The sequence below is a fragment of the Herpailurus yagouaroundi genome, unplaced genomic scaffold, assembly GCF_014898765.1.
Source record: "Herpailurus yagouaroundi ecotype Mexico unplaced genomic scaffold, PumYag 162, whole genome shotgun sequence".
Classification (NCBI taxonomy): domain Eukaryota; kingdom Metazoa; phylum Chordata; class Mammalia; order Carnivora; family Felidae; genus Herpailurus; species Herpailurus yagouaroundi.
In genome coordinates this window covers 5,510,685-5,532,899 of record NW_024412403.1, presented here as the reverse complement: position 1 = coordinate 5,532,899, position 22,215 = coordinate 5,510,685, and the positions used below count along the sequence as shown (strand labels likewise).

The 22,215-nt window shown below is 44.7% G+C and overlaps 1 protein-coding gene across 1 annotated transcript in view; it reads right to left on the bottom strand.

Annotated features, from left to right (window-relative positions):
* The window catches only part of DSCAM (DS cell adhesion molecule), a 665,388-nt gene that overhangs the window by 307,485 nt on the left and 335,688 nt on the right, over positions 1-22,215 (bottom strand). The window contains exon 4 of the mRNA XM_040484971.1: positions 4,112-4,258. Within this exon, the coding sequence (XP_040340905.1) occupies positions 4,112-4,258 (147 nt within the window). The remainder of the gene's footprint in view (positions 1-4,111; positions 4,259-22,215) is intronic.

The window sequence follows — 22,215 nt, the reverse complement described above, 5'->3', positions numbered from 1 at the left end:
AGAGAGAGACAGAGCATGAACGGGCGAGGGGCAGAGAGAGAGGGAGACACAGAATCGGAAACAGGCTCCAGGCTCTGAGCCATCAGCCCAGAGCCTGACGCGGGGCTCGAACTCACGGACCGCGAGATCGTGACCTGGCTGAAGTCAGACGCTTAACTGACTGCGCCACCCAGGCGCCCCAGCCATGAAGGTTTTCAAAGGTAAGTGTAGGTTAATTTGTTTATTTTTCTTTATATTTTGTATTTCCTTTTTTTAAAATATATTTTTAATGTTTATTTATTTATTTTTGAGAGAGAGAGAGAGCATGAGGGGGGAAGGGGCAGAGAGAGAAGGAGACAGAGAATCCCAAGCAGGCTCCACGCTACCTGCACGGAGCCCGATGAGGAGCTGGAACTCACAAACCACAAGATCATGACCTGACCTGAAATGAAGAGTCAAGACGCTTAACCGACTGAGCCACCTGGGCGCCCCTATTTTATATTGTCTTTATTATTTTGTATTATAGTACAGCCCTGTAATCATTTTTATATGAATATTTTTTGGGTTGTGGAACGAATCATCTGAGACTCCAGCACTTCTTATGGGGAAATTCGCTTTCAGATACAAGTGCTTTGAATTACAACCATGTTTCCAGAACAAATTATGCTTGCAAACCAAGGTTTTACTGCATATATATGTACGTGTGCGTATTTGTAATGAACTCAAAAGATTTTCAAATGTCTAATGGTCACCAATCACGTGCTATCGGTTATTTCTGAAATTCAACTCATCACACTTTGGGCCAACGAGAACGCCTTCAGAAGATGTCCCCTGTCTCGTTTTGACAATCTTAATGTTTCAGGTTCATCTTATCCATTTCCTGTCCCAGACACTGCAATCCACCATTCTTCTAAGGAGCCATGGTCCCTTTTTTGGGGATCTTTAAAGGACACTAGGGTCTAGAGAGTACCCCATTATAGTATTTTAGAGGATGGGCTTCCTCCAGGCCTTCCCCTGAGCTTTCTCTCTCTGTCACCTTTAGTAATGCTGAGTCACTCTGACTCCATTTTACTGCTAAACCCAGCAGTTTCCATCAGGGTGACTTCCTGTTCTTCTGAAAGGAGTATTTGCTGAATGAACACCTGTGAGGTCTTCAAGGAGCTGGGCCACCACTGAGCGATGCAATCACCACAGACTACTCTCATGGTCCTTCCACACTCGTCTTCCAAACTCAAAACTCGGGTAGGTCTATCTGAATGCCGTAAATACTCCTACACCCATTGCCCCAGGGGCCCACCCAAGGGCTGGCCCTCTGCTTTGGAGAGTATTTGCTGACTATTTTGCCCATCTGCGACTGTGGAGTCCTCGCGGGTCTTGCCCCCTCGCCTCCCGCCACTTCTGTGACACTGCTTTGTTCCCGTGCCCCTACTGCTGCCCGCACTTCATCCACACCCACTCATGTCCACGTTCCACTGGGTGCTGCCGAAGGTCTCGTCCACGTGCTTTTTCCTCTGTCATCATAGTCCGTCTGTTTTTGTTTCAGGGTGAGTTTGAGATCATTAAAAACCTTGCTACCCACATGACCCAAACCCCATGTGTGCATTTTTAAATGCATTTAAATCTAAAGTAAAATTGATTTTTCTTTTTCCTTCAGAGCTAATATTTCTTTTTTAAAGAAATGTTTATTTATTGGAGCCCCCTGGGTGGCTCAGGTGGTAAAGTGTCAGGCTCTCGGTTTTTGGCTCAGATCATGATCTCACGGTTTGTGGGTTTGAGCCCTGCATTGGGCTCTGTGCTGACACTGCAGAATCTCCTTGGAAGTCTCTCTCTCTCTCCATTTCTCTCTGACCCTCCCCTGCTTACATTCTCTCTCTCCCCAGAATAAATAAATGAACATCTTTTAAAAGTTTATTTATTTTGGGGAGAGAGAGACAGAGAGAGAGAGAGAGAGAGAGAGACAGAGAGACAGAGAGAGAGAGAGAGAGAGAGAGAGAGAGAGAGAGAGAAAATATACCAAGCAGGCTCCATACAGTCAGTGCAGAGCCTGATGCAGGGCTCAATCCCACGACTGTGAGATTATAACCTGAGCTGAAATGGAGAGTCGGATGCTTAACCAACTGAGCCACCCAGGCTCCCCCAGGGCTTAGATTTCTAGAATAGTCATCCTCACTCAGCGTTCATGGTCTCATTTTCTAGCATTAACAATTTCCCCCCCTCAACTGTGTTATTAATGTTTCTATGACAAAAGTCCTAACAGTTATGTTCCACACACAGTAGACTCTCTCAAGTGCCTTTCCATGACACTTGACTCAGTTGATCCCACAGCTACACCTCTAACCCCAAATGCTCAGTGTCTTAGTGTGGGACATTTCCCCACAGATTGTGCCCAGAAGCGCCTCACTTCCCGTCACAAATGCTCGCTGGACAGCCTCATGGACCCCCTCACTTCCATGGTGACCAAATGGCCATGGGCCCTGCTGTCAATGTTTAAAGCTTCAGCAGAATGTTCTATGAAATGAAACAAGACAACAACAATAACAAACTTGGGATTAAGAAAAGTAAATCTGCCTCCTGATCCCTGAGAGTCGAATTTGAAAATAAGTACTTAATAATTTAGAGTAGAGATAAACAATTCCACCTTTCAGGATTCTCTCTCTCTCTCTCTCTCTCTCTCTCTGTCTCTCTCTCTCTCTCTTCTTTTTGCTGGTTTTCTCTTTTTTTCAGATTTTTTTCAGTCTTCTCTTCCAAGAAAGATGGGCTCCCAGATTCTCATCACTTAATTCACTTTTTTTGGATGGAGAAATGTGTATTGCTTCTTTTGCTAAAACTCAATTTAATCTTGTACCCAGATCCACCCCTCCATCCTTCTCCTTTCTTGTCCCAATACTGTTACCATGTTCTCCTCACTGCACACAAGACCTTTCCTAGGATATTCTGAGCCAGTAGAACACTGTGCTGTCATTAAAGCCACCATGGACTACGGTCACAGATGCCATTCGCTTTCTCATTCGCTTTTTTCCAGGTTTTCTTTCTTTTTAACGCAGTGTAATTTTAGTGTACTGATCGTCTTGCCCTTACAGAGACAAAAACACAGCACTATGAAACAAGGGATAAAATAAATCTCTTTTCCATGTCAACAGGTAAAGAAAAAAATGTCTCCCTGTGCAGAGGGGAGATGGCTGAATTCTGACTTGTGTTTGCACAGCCCCTGAGAGCGCGCATGGGCTCTGGCTATCGTAAGGATGTGAACGTGGAACAGGAACCAAAATAGAGAAGAAGCGCAGTAAGGGGGTGTTCGGGCAAGATGTTTTTCATTACCCCAACGGTCAACAGCTTTCCATCACTTCTCCCTCAAACAAGTATCACTACAAATAGGTTAAAGAGGGTCACTTCGGGGAACGGTTTTACCTTCTCAAGCCGCAAGGGCAAATGTCACATACTCCATGCTACATTTCTAGGACCAAGAGGGACATCTCACATTCCAAACCGCTCCGTGAAGAGCTGGCATATCACCGCGTGAGCGGATTGCTTACTTGTGGGACAGGTGGGCCAGCGACGAGCCAGTTGTGATGATGATGCAAGCAGCTGGTATTTTCTCCAAGTATAAATCCCATAAAGGAAGGCACAGAGCTGGCGTATTTACAAGAGTGGAATCAACTGCCCTCGGGTTTCCTCCATTGGACAATAATCCTGGCAGGAGGTGGGAGGGAGCGTCTAGCCCTTTAACTTGAGATGTGGGCAGTTTCCCCAGTATTGTTAGACGGAATACGGGGAACAAGAGGTGTGTCCCTGGGTCCCCGCTCTTCTCCCTCGGAGCTCTGTGTCATAGGCAGCCTCAAGGTGCTGCTGGACGGAACACACACACCCAGGGCAAGGAGGCGTTCCCTTCAAAACAGAAGCCATGTTGGCTCAAAGGAGTGTGGAATTTTGGAAAACCCGAGATGACTTCCCTCAGAATACCTATATTTGTAGCGTTCAGCATTGGCAAACCTTTGGTTGCTAAACTGTTTTGGAAGAAAAAACAAAAGAAGCCTTTGTTTGAGTCATGAGTCCTACAAGTTCGGTTGACTTAGCTCAGAGCACTAACAAAGGTGTAATGGAAACAGGAAACACGGGCTGGATGGGTGTTTACCTGATACAAACAGTCTAGCGCTGTTACTCTGCCTGGTCTCCCCGGTGTATCTATGCCGCGTGATACAGCGGTAGTTATACAACCCATCTTCATTCTGTACATCTTTAATATACAAGGCTCCCGTGGATGTGATGAGAAATCTAGATCCTGAAATAGAAGAGAATGATTACGCAATTAACACAGAACAAAAGCAAGCCAACCACATAAACAAAGACGTGGAATTTTTTCAAACCCCCACCCCGCAACTGAAAGAACCTGAAACAAAGGCTAATGACAGGAGTGTGTCGGTTACCTTAAGGGTCCAAGCTATTTTAACTTTTCAATTACCCTAAATTAGGAGTTTTTAGTAAGTATGCTAAATGTTAAATATATGCTTAGAAAATTACATCTCATGAATTAAGTTTTTAGGTCAAATGTTTACCTTTTTTTTAAAGAATTTTTTAATGTGTATTTATTTTTGAGAGAGAGACAGACACAGAGTTCAAGTGGTGGGGGGGGGCAGCGGGGTGGGGAGCAGAGAGAGAGGGAGACACAGAATCCAAAGCGGGCTCCAGGCTCCAAGCTGTCAGGACAGAGCCTGATGTGGGGCTCGAACCCATAAGCCGTGAGATCATGGCCTGAGCCGAAGTCAGATGCTTAACCGACTGAGCCCACCAGGCGTCCCACACATATTTATATTTTGAGCAACAGACCCGGCATATAATTGCTGTGGAGCTAATTTAGCAGATTTTCCTTGCTGACCACTTTTCTCTTAGAATGTGACACATCAAAGGAGTATTAACTTTCTCTAGTAAATTTCTACCTCATATATGTATGAACTTCTGTCTCTGGTTGAAGTGTTTCAATTAAACACACAAATGTTAGATTATAAATCAATAAATATATAAATTATAAATGTTAGATTATAGGGGCACCTGGGTGGCTCAGTCGGTTAAGAGTCCGACTCTTAGTTTCGGCTCAGGTCATGATCTCAGGGCATGTGAGTTGCAGCCCCACATCGGGCTCCATGCTGACAGTGCAGAGCCTGTCTGCTTGGGATATTCTCTCTCTCTCTCTCTCTCTCTCTCTCTCTCTCTCTCTGTGTCTCTCTCTCTCCCTCTCTCTCTGCCCCTCCCCCACTCACTCTCTCTGTCTCTCTCAAAAATAAATAAATAAAACTTAAAAAAATAATAAACCTAAATAAATCTAAAATATTGAAATAATCTTAATAATCCTAAAAATAAATCTAAATATTGATTTAGATTATAAATCAATAATACATAAAATATAAAGTTTGTGGAAACTTCCCAGGAAGGACCATCTTAACCTGCTCATAATAACAGCCAACACCTGATGCTTGATTCTAAGACTAAGACCAATTCCTCCTGTAATCAGTGTCTTGGAAAACTCTGGGGTTACTTAACTGCTACCCCAACAATGATCAATCCCTACTTTTCATCGGGGGGGGGGTGCACTCTCTACATCCCTAGACGTTTGTCTGTACAGCTCTACCTGTACCGAACCATCCACATTAAGAGATCAAATGTCAGTGCTGCTTTAAGAAGGATACAGATAATTTTCCCTTTGAAAATGTAAATACCTGGAGACAATTTTTACTGTTCAATTATAATCTGATGATAAGCCAAATAAGGGCAAAGCAGTAAACCCCAGAGTGAGCTGTGGCACCCCCATGGGGAATGACTGAGGATACCACTCCCCTTCCACTGTTAGACCCTCCTATGGAATATTCCACCACTGGATGCAAGGCTACTTGGGGGATAATGTGATCTTGTCTCTTTGGGAAAAGACTAAAAATGCCAAAAAATCACCTTCTTTTATTGTTTGTTGTCCTATGTTCATTTGAAACTTCCTTTAGTTTACTTTAATCAGAATTGACCAAGAGTCTTGACTTCAATAGTTTTAAGTCTCCAATATTTAAGTTCTGAACATAATGCCCACAACCCTTTAATTTCTTACAAGGACTACACTTTATCCATTGATCAGTTGTTCACATAAAATAAAAATGGTTTATGATTTCTTGTGCAAGAAAGAGCAATTCAAAAGGGTGTGGGTAAGAAAAAAAAAATCATGAAAGAAATACCAATCTAGAATAAGCTTTTTACAAGGACGCAAATTGGGGCCACCCGGGTGGCTCAGTCGGTTGGGCATCCGACTTCGGATCAGGTCCTGATCTCACAGCGCTTGAGTTCGAGCCCCGCGTCGGGCTCTGTGCTGACAGCTCAGAGCCTGGAGCCTGTTTCAGATTCTGTGTCTCCCTCTCTCTCTGCCCCTCCCCCACTCACACTCTGCCTCTCTCTGTCTCTCAAAAAAAATAAATAAACATTAAAAAAATAAAAATAAAAATAAATGAAAGGACACAAATTAACCGAAAAAACACTATAGAAATCTTTAAGTAAAAAATTCACTTTTTAAACAATTTTATTTAGTTACATATTTTAAAATATACCACCAATACGCTATGTATTAGAATAGCTAGAAAATCAAATGCTCTGCATTCTAGATATTTTTGCCTTATCCTCCCCTCTCCCCAGGGAAAGCAGCTAAAAATACATTTTACCACTTTTCCTATGTCATCGCACACCAGCATTCCTTGCCAAGAGACATTGTGTATAGCCGAAACGTTTTTCTTGCAATAGATTTTGCATACTTACATAATGTTTTAATATCGAGCCTCTTTTAAGTACTGAGCAGTGGACAGAAAAGAGGAACCAAAAGCTCATGTACATAATTCCCGTCGCCTTTCTGACACAGGGTATTTTCATTAGAATTGGCAGGCCATCAGCGGTGGTAAAACGTAAGTGGGAGCACTCTGGGTAGCACAGCTCAGGAGTGCCGGAAAATGAGGAAGGGCCGCACAGCAGTGTGCATTCATTACTCTGCTGACTCCTGACAGGGCTCCATTCTCCAGGCACATTTAATTTAATCACTCACTCGCTCCTGTAATATCTCACTTTTTTTTTTTTTTTACTCACTTAGCATGCTAAAGAAGACTGTTCAGACGTGCTGTTTCAGAAGAACTTGAACCTTGTTTGTATTGAACCTTCCTGAGACGTTCGCAAGAAGAGGGAATTGACTTAATTACTGTACGTCATTTGAACCATCTCCGTCTCGCCCCACATTTCTCATCGAAACCCATTTCAAAGGCCATCGACATTTTAAAACAAAATAAAGACAAAGAACAGGAGCCTTTGACTAAGAGAGAGGCCCTGAAGACCCAGGGTCCTGGGGTACAGTCAGAACTCCCAAGATGCATGGCATTTTCAGGGGCAGCACACAGAGTCTTTGGAGCCCCAGATGTCTTGTCTCCATGGTGATAAGAAATCGTAACTGCTCTCTAACTTGCCAAGGCACACCGCTTCCTGCCTTACGTCATCAGAGCCTTCTGGGTCATACAGTATAAATGGTTCATTCACATCCCTAAATGGGATTGAAGAATGTGCTTCTATTAAAATATTCCAACAGCAAGATACAAAATGCTGATGTCCATAAACTACACACACACACACACACACACACAAACTCTCTGTCTCTGTCTCATCCACGCACACACACACACACACACACACACACACACACCCCTTTACTACTCACATCTGTCCTGTAGCATACAACTGTGCAAAGCCAAAATTTTGTAGGTAGTTTTCTCTCCCTTGGAAAGCTATTGGTGCTTTAGATTAAAACATTTCTAAAACATAGCGCATATTTTTTGTCACGTCAAACGCATCGCGAATCAGTCGGTCATCTGAACAATAGTGAATGAGTTTTGGATTCCAGATCGCCACTGTGGACATCAATTATGGAGGGGCGCTGCTGAGTTATTAGAGGGGGGTCTCAGTAGCTCTCTTGACTTCTCAACATGCACTAACCGGTTCCCAGATGTTTAAGCCCCTGGTTCTAATGGTTTATCTGCTCCTTCCTTTGCAACCGGGCAAACTGAGAATCATTACTTCTCTCTGCCGTCAATATCCTCGTCAATACGTTCACAAAGTGATGCATTCAGTACGCTGAAAGGTGGAAACCAGACATAGCCCAGCTGTTAGAACTTGGAAGAAACTAAGAGTTAATGGGTCACGAGTAAGTGCTGGTGCGGTTCTCCAACGTTATTGACATGAGCTTGTACGTTAGCGCCGTGAACATAAACCCACAGCTTCGTACCAGTTGCGCGAGCTCAGCACAGCACCTGGCAGGATATTTCTATCCAGAGACAAGACTAGCAAGGAAAGTGGGATGTCTGCACAACTGGGAGTGTCGTAGGAACACTCAGGGTGTAAGTCCACAGCCACACTCCTCCCGCTGCTGCTGTGCTGAACAGCGGAGTAGGCTCGGACAGCACCGGCTCCTGAGGTTCAGACACAATGCCTTCTTGAGCTTTCTATGTGAACGCATCAGAGGCAGAAATTAAAACAGCAACAGTTCTAGAAACCCATTGGTCCAACTATGGGTAGCTGAAGATCTGAGCTGCAGAAAGCAGGCATACGTGACCTACGGAAGAAAGCGTATACAAGCTGATTCTAGGAAGACCGGAGCCGAATGGTCCACCGTTCTTCGTGCCAGCACTCTCCTGGGCTCTGGGAGTCCCAGACGGAGGGAGACACGGCCCCTGTCTTCAGGGCGCTTACGACAGAAAGAGATTTCAGTCTTAGGGTTGGACACATGGCAACGAGGTGAGAAAACAGGATGGGAGAGAGAAGTGTAATCGGGAAACCCGTCTCACCTTCATGAAGGTAACTATCAATAATACCCAGGGAGGAAATGTGTATTATTACCTGACCTATGTATTGTTACATATCCTTGCGGATTACTCAGACATAAATAATTAACATTATATGTCCAAGCATCCTTTACCAACCTGCGTGTTCAGTCTACTCAGCCATTTTTTTTTTCTCATTCTTATAAAGAATCAAGTTAAAAGATCTTTTCCTTGGTACCAGGTAAAACAAGCTGACCCCCTGGAAAGACTTCTCATCGTGGAGAAAAAAAAAAAAAAGCTGGAGTCCCGAATCCAGTGGATCTGAATTCCAGACCTGTCCAAGTCACTTTCCAGCTGTGTGACCTCAGACAAGACACTCAGCCTCTTTAAACTTTGTCTATTAAAGACAGATGGTGAATAGTATCCTCTCTGTTCCAGTGTTGAAGTTTAGATTAACGCAAGGACGTCATCCAGCAGATAGCCATGTATTACGTAGGGGATCTATAAAAGCAAGCGTAATGTTTGCTATTCTGTTCTGATGGGTCAGTCGTCAGTCGACAAGATATGCACATAGCTGCCCAGGGCCATCGGCGTGCCTGAGCCAGACAGGGAAGAGCCCACATGGACATGAACGTAATATTTAATTGTTCATTTATTTGCTAACTTATGTGAAGCAGCCTCATGTATCAGGAAAAACATCAAAGTGGAAGCAACATGGCTGAGTTTTATGTCACAGTTCTGCCACTTGGAGCTGTGTCGCCACAGGCAAAACATTTCCCAACCCCCTGTGAGACAGGTTGTATGTACCACAGGGTACGGCCAAGGTGCAGAGAAACAGAACAAGGCTCTCAGAGTCACTTCCTATGTCCCAGTGAGGGGCTGTAGGGAGAGGGAGGGCAACAGAGACACTGTGCTCAGAAATCCTTCTTGCAGTGGACTGGGACGTTCATGGAAGCTTAAGGTCTTCCTCCATAATCATTAAAATGTAATTTGAATAGGAATATTTGCCGGTATATTTGTCAGTATCCAAACACAAGATGCATATTCTGAAGCTTTCCAAATTAACCATTCCTCGCCTCTCGTGTCTCATCTAATACAAGGCCCTTCCGTTCTGACTTCTAAAATAAATTCCAGAATGGTCCACTTCCCTGTCTCTGCTAAACAGCCCAGTCTGGGGCTCCCCACCTTCTCGGTTTCCATTCCTGCTCCTTTCAGCCTGCTCCCCACTCAGCATCCATGGCCATGCAGTGCAGTAGATTGGGTAGATGGTTTCGTGTTGACCAGGTCCCAGTAGACCGAATTGTTCATGGTGGCCTACAATGCTTCAGGCTTTGATCATATTTCCAAAAGCCATTCAACCCCCTCTCTCCCTCTGCCACCATGCACCAGCCACCCTGTTCTCGTAGTCGCTCCACCTGAAGGGCCCTGAGCCTGTATCTCTACCTGGCTGGCCCCTTCTTATCTTTCTGGCCTCAGTTTCTAAATCAACTTTCCAACAATGCCAGCCCGCATTAACTTACCCCTCATCACTCATGCTCATAGGACTTGATTTTATCACATCAACGTGAGGCTGCCTTTTGTGAATTTAAGGTTGGCTTAGCTTTTCTCTCCTCCAACCATAGTAGCAGAAACTTGATTTGTCTTGCTCAATTTTTCATCTCCATTACACCAAGCTGCGCCTAGCTACGCTAGCTGAAAATATTTGTTCGAGAGATGGGTGATCAAACAGTCTATCACCACGTGTATACAGAATGTCTCTTCTTAAGCCTGGGCAACAAGAAAGCAAGCTGAAATACCTCCTTCTAGGTTTCAACGTGAAATTTCCTCATGTATAATACATAAAAACCAGTATTTCCTCCCTCTAGGAGAAACCATAATATATTCTTATATGAAAATGAGCATATTTTCAGATTTTGATGTTAATTCCTCCTGCATTATGCTTTCTGGCTTTTTCCTATGCAGTCAGGCCGTTAAATCTTCAGTAGGGATGACACTATTTTCAGGAAGATTTTTTATAGCGTATCTGATTTTTCACTTAGTCAGAAATATATCTTAGGGTTTTTTTTTTCTTTTTTTCCTTTTGCTATTGCAATCTGAACTGAGTTAATAGTAATTAAAAGAACAGATGGTTCCTCTAATAAGATGCCAAGTGGCAGAGTAAAACACAATGAAACTTTTCTCAGCTGTGCCTGCCACCTCCAATTGACAGCCAACTGTGTAATGAAACAGCTTCGTCCTGAGCCGTTTTCCTAACAGCCTCCAAGAAATAAGCACAAGATTGAAATCTAAGTTCTAAGTATATGGTGCTAGAAATGAGATGAGCCTCTAAATGAGTATCTCACATCTTTTAGTTTGAAACTTGAATTAGCATTAACTAAAACAGAAGTGGAAACAGAAAAAAAAAATATATATATATATAATCTATGGTAACCTTCAAGTTATCACTTTCTCTTAATCCAGATGTGGACTGGAACAGAATCTAACTCTTCACCTGGGTCTCAGGTATGTCTGTTCTGTGACGTGATGGGTGGGGGCCAAGCTGTAATCAGAGGCAAGCAGGAAGGAACAGCAGTTATTTCTTGAGCAACTGGGTGGCCTGATAAAAAGGATTCTTCAAAGAAAAGTATGTTGAAAGCCACATATAAGGGAAAGGAGGAGGCCCTTAAGGTAAGACTTCTACCCCGGTGTTATGGGTCGATGTGTGTCCCCTCCAGAATTCAGAACTTAAGTCCTAACCCCCAAGACCTCAGAATGTGACCTTATGTGGAAATAGGTTCGTTACAGGTGTAATTAGTTAAGATAGGGTCATACTGAGGGACGCCTGGGTGGCTCAGTTGGTTAAGTGTCTGACTCTTGGGGCGCCTGGGTGGCGCAGTCGGTTAAGCGTCCGACTTCAGCCAGGTCACGATCTCGCGGTCCATGAGTTCGAGCCCCGCGTCGGGCTCTGGGCTGATGGCTCGGAGCCTGGAGCCTGTTTCCGATGCTGTGTCTCCCTCTCTCTCTGCCCCTCCCCCGTTCATGCTCTGTCTCTCTCTGTCCCAAAAATAAATAAACGTTGAAAAAAAAATTTAAGCGTCTGACTCTTGATTTCGGCTCCGGTCATGATCTCACGGTTCATAAGTTTGAGTCCCATATCAGGCTCCATACTGACAACACGGAGCCTGCTTGGGATTCTCTCTCTCCCTCACCCGGCCCTTCCCCTGCTCATGCACTCTCTTTGTCTCTCTGTCTCTCTCTCCCAAAATAAGTAAATAAAACTTAAAAAATAATTTTAAAAAGATGAGGTCAGGCTGAAGTAGGGTGCACCCCTAATCCAATGTGACAGTTGTCATAAAAAAGTGGAAATTTAGACACAGAGACATCTGGGTATGCATACTAATCCTAATCAGAGCCAACAGCTATTACAAGCCTACGAAGAACCACCACTGCTCTAAACATCCTGAATTTTGACCCACTTTGTTCTCACAACGACCTCACGAGGCAGGTATTATTCCCACTTTGCAGATGAGAAAAGTGAGGAACAGAGATTAAGTGGCTTGCCTGTGTTCACACAACTTTTGACATTCCACCAGCGTGATGCCCTGGTGTCCTGGCTGGGAGCTCACACGCTCAGGCGCCGTGCTCCCTGGCACTGGGTCACGGCCCCCGTGAGTCAGCAGGGCACGGCACCAGGGCCCATGGAACAGAAGTGACAAGCCCAGAATCATTTAAACTAAATAATCGACAGGCCCTGACTGGGGAGAAGAATGCTCCAAGCCCTCCATCTGTGGTCCCGATGGGTGGGTGGGGGGTGGTGGCACCAGCAGGCAGAGAAGCGGGGCAGGTGTGTCTACTTTTAGGGAGGAGGTGCTGGGTCACTTCGCTTGTGTGATTCAAGCCAAGCTGGGGACAGAGCTGCGGGAATCAAGCTCTGCATGTCAAGAAGCCCTTTATAGGAACTGGTGTCCAGGACCCCCTGTGCAGGAGGGAAGGAAAAGGGCCAGCGAGACACAGCCCAGAGAAGGACGGACGGAGACCCGAGAGGGTGTGGGATTATGAAAACCATGGCGGGGAGGACTTTCACAAAGGACTTTCACGTCAGCTCTGAGTCTCTCTTCCAGCATAAACTAGAATACCCATGTCACATAAAAGGGCCTCGGTGTCCTATTCCGTACAACGGGGCAGTAATACCTTCCGGAGAATATTGGGATGTTAAACAAGAGTGTCCGTGTAGGTGCCTGCTAGCAAAAGGAATTCAGGAATAGCTGTAATCTGCAATAAAATATATTGATAACATATCTCACCTGCTAGATCAACACAAACATTAAATATCTAGCTACAAGCAGTGAGTAATATATATAGTACACTTTAAGAACACTAAACATCATTACCAAAGGGTATAACGGAATGATACTTGGGGAAATAAAGAGCATATCAAAGTCCAGCATCAGACAGCTTGATACTGCAAAACATTCCATCTTCCACAAATGAAATTAACGGCATTAATTAATGAATGAAAATAATTGCATTAATTAATGAAATTAATTGCATTAATTAATTAATGAAATCGATTGTGTTTTGATTTCTGAACTGAATTCATTTAGAACTGTACAAAATCAATGCAGATTAAAACGCTATGTGATTTTTTTTATGCAGGAAACTAGAAAAAAATTAAAATATTTGATAATATTGGTCTTCACCCGTATTCGCACGGGTGAACGCGTATCTACGAGGAGGAGGTGAACTGGTGAAGTCTTGGTTTTTGGTAGGCACTCTGGTGGCGTATTTCAAATGTAAGAAATAACTGCATACTTGCTCTAGCAGCTGGACCCTTCAAGGAGTCTACCCCGTGGAAACACTCATACATGCACACACACCAAGGTACACATAAGAAGTGCACGGAGGCCTTGTTTAAAGATGAAAAGCCGTCGGGGCGCCTGGGTGGCGCAGTCACTTAAGCCGCTGATTCCTGATTTCGGCTCAGGTCACGAGCTCCCGGTTCGTGGAACCCAGCCCCGAGTCGGGCTCTGTGCTGACATCACAGAGCCTGCTTGGAATTCTCTCTCTCCCCCTCTCTCCACCTCTCCCTCTCTCTCTCAAAATCAATTAACCAACTTTAAAAATATTTAAAAAGAAGTGAAAATGAGAAACCGTCAACAAACCTACATGCCAATCAGGGGGTGAGTCAAGTTAGGGTGTAGCCACACTATGCAACCATTGAAAAGACAGTAAGGTAAATGTATGTGTAGTGCAGGCTGAGATCTGCAAGACGTGCGATAAAGTGAGTACAGAACAGCACACGATGTTCTGTACAAAAGGCCAGGAATGTGTGCATGTGTGTATAAATCAGTGGGTGTAAACGGACAGAGAGGAAGGTATCAGAAGCCATCCACCAAAACGTTAGCCATAGCTGCCTGTGAAGTCACCTGTGGACGAGGGGAAGGGAAGGGAGAACGGTAGGCTTTGCCCCATGGTCTCGCGTGCTTGAAAATGTCTAAAGAAGACTCTATTACTGCATTACTTGTGCGGCTGAAATTTATTTTGAAGAAGGTGTCAGTGGGTGGTGAGCATATGGGCGCAGCAGGCGTAGACCAAACTCATTTGAGCGGCACGGCAGAGGGGAAGGAGAGAAATCCAGGATAATGTTGATGTTGGGAGTAAATGTGTCAGAGGATGGCCTTCTGTTTAGCATGGTTTTCGATTGGATCACAAATGCGCGTGCGTCACAGCACAAGGGGGGCTCTCAATGTTGACCCTGGTCTTTGTAATCCTTCCCCTCTGAACACCCAACCCCACATCTCAGCCAGGATGGAGCGGATCTCCTGATTCCGGCCCACTTTGGTAACACGGAACTTCACACCTAAGTGCATTCAGTCTAGTCTTATGTGGGTTGGCACTGCCTCCCCTGAGGACAGAAGCCCCTCTGAGGCAGGATAATCCCCACGCTTGCCTTTCTTCCCCTGCTGTGCCCCTTCACCTCGCACAGGGCTGGATTAAATACTTGTTTGGACACTGATGACACACTTATTGGGGATTTTCCCCCCAAACAGGCGCAGGACGTAGGGCATCATATTGTCAGGATCTGCTAGGTTTACAAAATCGTCACCAAGATATTCAAGGGGTCGTGAGGCTCCAGCCTGGACCTTGGGCTGTCTGGAAGAAATCACTTGGCCAGAGAGGATGGCGTTGCTTCTACACGCAGGGCGAGAAGAATAAGCTAGCAACCCGGGGCTGGATTTGAGAAGGACAGGGTGATTTGGCATATATGTGTTTAAATTCTCGCAGAGCCATCTCACTAAGACATTTTTCTTATGTAAATAAAATTCTCTCAGTGAAATTCTCCTGCAGTTAAATGAGGCTCAATTATACACTACTAATTTCAGCCTGCACCCTGCATTCTGACTGTATACCTAATTACCCTATTTAGTCTCTTAATGATCACATCTTCGTTCTTGAGCAGATATTCCAGGATGCCATTAATCTTTCCTCTAGTTAGATTCCTGGTTATTTTAAAGGAATAAATCCTTACAAAGAATAGAATTTGATTTTTTTAAAGGAATTCTTTTAAGGGTGTTTATAAAGGGCCAACAAAGAAGCTGAGAAAACTTTAAATTCTATTTACTCATTTATATGCTGGACGAAACAGTTTTGGGCCGTGACATCTAGGAGCAAAAATTTTGGTCGGGGAGAGAATCAAAACAAGTAAACAGACCAAGAAAATAGTTACAAAAGGTGGTAAGTGCTCTTAAGAGGATTAAGGCATGGAGGTTGAATTCACATGAAGAAAACTGCTGTTTAGGCAGGGCGGGGAGGGGGGGTTGTTCAGAAGAGACACCGCAGGTGGGAGAGCAGGGCTGAGAACAAGGAAGACAGGGAAAACATGTGCAAAGGTCCTGAGGTAGGGAAATGATGGCATGTTCAGGGGACTGAAATAAGATACGTTTTGAAAATAGAATTGACCAGATGCAGACTTGGCCTGGATGCTGGGGTGAGGTCAAAGGTGACTCCTAGGTTCTGGAGAGGGGCATGGGATGGCCACAGAGGAAAGCCTTTGCTGGGAAGAAGCAGCCTTGGGGCGTGGCACTGGTTGTTCGTGGGTGACTCGTTTTGGATTTCTGGGCACGGAAAGTGGCCCCCTTATAGACTGTGGGGAAAGGGAAGAGTAAGAATGCCATGGGGTGTAACTCATATTTGGAGAAGTGCACCAACCGTCTTCCCTTTCCCACGAGATTTCTGACTCTGAGGCTGAAGGGAATGCATATTCCATGTTGATCATCCACTGCAGTTGTGGCTATGTGATACAGTTCTCATTAAAAAGCAACATGTTCAGAAAGAAAACAAAGGGCACCAAGAACAAAGCATGGCACTTTGATCCGCGCTGATGGTGCTTACGCGGCCTAACCGTGCTATGGACCCAAGTGGAATTGGAGTCCCTGGGCTTACTGCTGAAAGGCCGTGAAAATTAATCATGGAGTTGGTCTGCCTCATGAATATGACATATGGCTACCAGAAAGAATTTAGAAAAATAGGAACCGTTAAAACTGAAAATAGACACAACGTCGTGGCCACTTAATATTACAGGGTAATGGTTCTTCCCATGGTGGGCAGTGACCTATTAATGGGCTGTGAAGTCAATTTCACGGACTGTAACTTTGTTTTTTAAAAATAAAATAGAGTAGACAGAACGAATTGGCATGCATCACAAACAGGAGGCGTAAGAACTTTAGGAAAGCTTTGTTGGAGTTCACAGGCGCCCATATAAGATTGTGGATGTGTGTGTATACGTCTGTGTGTATGCATGTGTCTATGCGTGCTTCTGTGCACACTGGGTTCCACTACAAAACGTATTTTTCACTGTGTACTTCTCACAGTGAGTCAAGAAAAAAAAAAAATGTTTGAAGAGCACCATGCAGCACCTGGAGATCTGGCTCTTTTTTTCCCCACTAGGTTTCCCGCCTCTGGGCAAGTCTAATGGACTTCATATGTTCGGGATTCTCAACATCTTCCTTTCACATATGCAGACTGCCAAGTGTGTAGAGGCCACAAACGTGGCTGCATTTACAGCAACAGTGGCAGACGAGGCAGCTGATATCATTTCTAAGCTGCATCACTTGAAGGTCTTGGATTATGCCTGTTTCTTGACAATGCACGAAGATGTCTACAGGAATTGCAAGGAGTGTACTGAGCTTTTGTGCAAATCTGTACGCAGGTAACATAGTTACAAAGCTCCCCCCTCCACACAATGGTAGAAATCGTGTCAGATACAGCGCCTAGTGTCACTCCCCCACCCCCAGACCCTCTTGGTTTTAAGTGGCCTGACCCATTGGGATTGGGTAGAAGCCAAAACATGAGTTTCCATGTCCCAGAGCCTTCCACTGTGAGGCTAACTCAGTTCCCCAACTGGCTTCTCAAGACCCAACTGATCGTGAAACCCATTGCCTGGCAATGTCTTTCCTAACAAAACATTACTGATATAGTCACATAGCAATTGCTCACGACGGGCAGAGCTACGAATGGGGTTGAAGACAACCCCGTGACTAAAGGCTGTTGTTTGACTAAATTCCCATTGTTTTTTTTTTTTTTTAATTTTTTTTTAACGTTTATTTTTGAGACAGAGAGAGACAGAGCATGAACAGGGGAGGGGCAGAGAGAGAGGGAGACACAGAATCTGAAACAGGCTCCAGGCTCTGAGCAGTCAGCACAGAGCCCGATGCGGGGCTCGAACTCCCGGACCGTGAGATCATGACCTGAGCTGAAGTCGGGCGCTTAACCGACCGAGCCACCCAGGCGCCCCTAAATTCCCATTGTTGTAGGGAAAGAAAACCCACCACCATACAAAGCAGGGTGAAATAGTGCCAGCTGAATATACATACGTGTGGAGGTAAACAAAGACTGAAAAATAACGTTATCTGTAATTAATCAGGGTGGGACAGGAACCACTGCTGGGAAAGCTACAAGGGAAAGCCTCTGGAGGGTTCCCCTGACCTGCCCACCAGCTCTGCGCACCCAGCTTTCCTCTACCATGATTCTTGGGGTGTTTTGTGAGCATGAATGCTCTCTGCTCCTCCTGCAACAATTTCTGATCTCCTTTTTCTTTTTCTTTTTTTTTTTTTTCAACGTTTATTTATTTTTGGGACAGAGAGAGACAGAGCATGAACGGGGGAGGGGCAGAGAGAGAGGGAGACACAGAATCAGAAACAGGCTCCAGGCTCCGAGCCATCAGCCCAGAGCCCGACGCGGGGCTCGAACTCCCGGACCGCGAGATCGTGACCTGGCTGAAGTCGGAGGCTTAACTGACTGCGCCACCCAGGCGCCCCTCTTTTTTTTTAACATAGGAAAAGTAAGCCAGTGGCTAAGAGCCTCTGGAAGGCAACTGTATCTGGCCAGATTTTAATAGCATTGTTTCGCTTTCACTGTATGTTTTTTTTGTATTTTTTTAATCTGAGATTTTTTATTAAGTTTTTAAATTGTAACTCCAATATAGTTATTGTACAATGTTATATTGGTTTAGGGGGAGAGTATAGTGATTCATCACTTCCATACAACACCCGGTGCTCATCACAAGTGCCCTCCTTGATCCCCATCACCTGTTCCCCCATTCCCCTCCCCCACATCTCCTCTGGTGACCATCAGATTGTTCTCTATAGTTGAGAGTCTGTTTTTTGGTTTGCCTCTTTCTCTCTCTCTCTTTTTCCTTTGCTCATTTGTTTTGTTTCTTACATTCCACATAGGAGTGAAATTTATCTCTATATTTGTATGTGATACACAAAAACACACATGCAGCTAATAATACTACTTAGAGACGGCAACGCACATTTGCTTTATATTACATTGCCTCAAAAGAATGTGAGTTACTTGGATAAATAATAGCGAAGATGACATTCAGTGACTGCAGAAATCATAAAGGTGGTTCGTGACTGACCAGAATTTGAGATGAACTATGTATGCGTGATGCTTACAAGGAGGTGAGTTATACACATTGTTCCTTGGACAAAAGGATGGCCAGAGAAATCTGGACTCACAGAGGGCCAGGCGAGCAGCAAAATGGGTGACCTGGGGAAGCACAGGGCAGACCCTCGGTGGAGGAACTTTGTGGTCACACCAGTGAGGTCACGAAGGGTACAGTAGGGCTTCCAGACGGCCGGGGGGTTGGCGCGAGAATAGCGGTAGATGATTTTCAGGTTACGGGGCAAGAGGTAAATCCAAGCGAGGCAGAGGTCAAATTGTGGGCTGACTACGGGATGCTGCGGGGAGCGGAGCTGGGAAGATGTAAACGATGTCGCCAAAGCCAGGCAGCAAGACAGACGGCTGCTGGGGAAGCCAGAGGGCAGCACGAGCCCAGGGCAGAGACGGGGCAGCGGGCTCAGCTTCACGACGAGGGGTCCCTGGTTTACAAGGGACCAAGTCCTTTAGAGGAAGTCCTGGCCTCACAACGATTTATTTTCTTCTGACTTGCCCCCCCCCCCCCCGTTGTGTCCTCAGTCCCTCTCCCTCCTTCCGTCTTTTTGGGTAAATGAAGTATTTAAACGACCCACACAGACATAAAATGCTCCTCTATGTGCCCACTGCTCAGAATTGATCACTGTTAGCACTACTATTTGCTTTATTTATTTTCATGAAAGAAATGACACTTTACAGAAAAAAGATGAATTCTTCTCTTTGTTCCCTCCCCTGCCCTATCTTTTTCTCCCCAAAAGTCACTGTTATCAGGAATCTAGCGTATGTGCTCCGTTCACAGATTTTATTCCATTACACACACATACATGCATGAACCAGATACCTATTCTTCTGTATCTTCTTTGCTTTTTCAAATTTGCATCAACAGCCTACTGTTTATCATGGAAAAACTTGCTTTTTTCCACCCAACATTATGCTTCTGAAGCTTTCTCCAGGTTAACGCAGAGAAATCTAGTTCATTCTTTTTGAACGTAAGCATGACATCATATTGTATAAATCTAAGTCAGGCTAACCACTACAATTGAGCTCGGTGGAGACATGTATCTTTCCGTTTTATTCTTTTCATTGTTGTAGCCTCAGCGCCCGGGAACAGCGGGAGACACACACACAGTACTTGCTCATTAAATACACGTCCAGTGAATGAAGGGATCCATCCACCGCACTACTTAATGGCCTCGGCGATGTCAATAGTCTGCTCTTACAGAAAGTCTCCTCAGACAACGTCTCACTAACTGTCTTCCTACATATGTAATTACTGGGGAGAGAGGCTGTGTTTTCAATTTTCCTGGGTCCTCTGCAATGCCGTGTGACTTTTGAAAGGCCTGACGAGCCGCACCGTGGCCACAGTTCTGGTGGAGAGGACTGGTGTTCCCGAGCCCACGGAGGAGGACGGGGTCAGAGTTCATGCTGTTGGGTTTACGATGCATCTACTGCAGCCTTGGGTCAGGTTATGTCTTTCCTTCAAAAGTATAGTAGACATTTTTAAATGGATAAACTTTTACGAGAAAGGAGAGGTTGCGTTATTCCAAATCATGAAATAAGCCTGAATAGAAAATAAGTGATTATCATGACTCACAGCCAGGAAGGGGGGGGGGGTCCTCTCTGGGCCGATGGGGTATTGTCAATACCAGCCTTGCTGCCTTAAAGCAGAGCTCCCTTCACCCAGGGCTCTCAGTGGTAACAAGGAGCTCAGGGTGGCTCCAGCCCTTACCGTCACGCCAGGAGGGTACTGGATAAACGTTAATGCACATCACTGCCTAAAAGCAATATCATGCCCCATTAATTACACCCGTGGCAATGTAGTCGCCTTCTAGATCCTAACAGGGAGCTTTTAGTTCGCCTTTCCTTAGGCCACCTCCCAGGCGAAGATAAATGAAATAAGGCCTTGGAAAAGGAATAAACCCTGGAATAGAACCTGTTTATTTTTCATCGCAAAGCAACTCTTAATGGGTTTTGTAACCTCCTAGGAACAATTAAAAGGAAAATGGACCCAGGACCTAAAGTCTCTGCCAAGATTTCCAAATACTGAGCCTTCAGTTGAAGGCAACTGTAGAACATACGAGGCTCTTTCTGAGACGCGCTTTGAGCATGTGTAGGTGTCACTCCTTGCGGAGGCACTGGGGTAGCGAGGGGACTCCTTGCCCACACCCTGCACTACCTGGAAAACACCTGGTGCCCCTGCTGGCCTGTCTGAGCCCCCGAGGCTCGCCCTGGGGGACAGGACGGAACCCACGTGAGCCCCAGAGGCTCGCCCTGGGGGACGGGACGGAGCCCACATGAGCCCCAGAGGCTCGCCCTAGGGGACAGGACTGAACCCATATGTGTTGGGAAACACTGTGTGGGAAGCACTCTCAGAAACAAAACAGTGAATGCCTGTGGGATTTCTGCTACCTTAATACTTCCTCATAATGACACGTGATTTCCACTTTATTATCCTCTAACCAATTCCCATTTACTCTTTCTTGGGCTCTGATAGAAACTAGTGATCAGCAGAATTCTATTTTTTGATGGGGCCCTATCAGATTACTTCTCAGTTTAAAGTCTAAGCAATCAGGATTCTCAATTCCACACATATTTCTTTATTATTATTATTATTGCTACTACCATTATTATTTTAGGCTAGTCTAGTGAAGCAGTGTGAGTGGAGAAGGAACAAAGAAATCCGTAACTGCCTGTGATCAATTGTAAACACCACTGCACTCAGACCAGCCTTTTCATTATTATTTTTAATTGTTAAACAACTATCTAATGACCTTTCTTTTAAAATACTGAGGTAAAATCCCTCCTTGGGTTCATTTCAGTCATTTCTGCCATAAAAATATGGCATATTATTTACTTTTTTTAATACAATTTGTTATCAAATTGGTTTCCATACAACACCCAGTGCTCATCCCAACAGGTGCCCTCCTCCCTGCCCATCACCCACTATGGCATATCATTTAGAATCTTCTTTTCCTGTTTTTCTTTCAAATAGTTTAATACGGTCGACAAATCGGGGCGCCTGGGTGGCTCAGTCAGTTAAGCGTCTGACTTCGGCTCAGGTCATGATCTCACAGTCTGTGAGTTCGAGCCCCTAGTCAGGCTCTGTGCTGCTGACAGCTTGGAGCCTGGAGCCTGCTTTGGATTCTGTGTCTCCCTCTCTCTCTCTGACCCTCCCCCGTTCGTGCTCTGTCTCTCTCCGTCTCAAAAAGTAAATAAACGTTAAAAAAAATATATGGTCGACAAGTCAAATGTGAGTTGTAGCAGGACTCCTTTATGATGATGTAAAATATTAATTATTTTGAAATGCTTGTAGGTATAAGGAACTACAGATGGTGGGTCAATATAACATATATACTATAACATAACATATATAATATATAGTATAATATGATACAATATAATATACATATATAACATGACATATATATAACATATAGTATATTATTTATATTATATTATATTATATTATATTATATTATATTATATTATATTATAT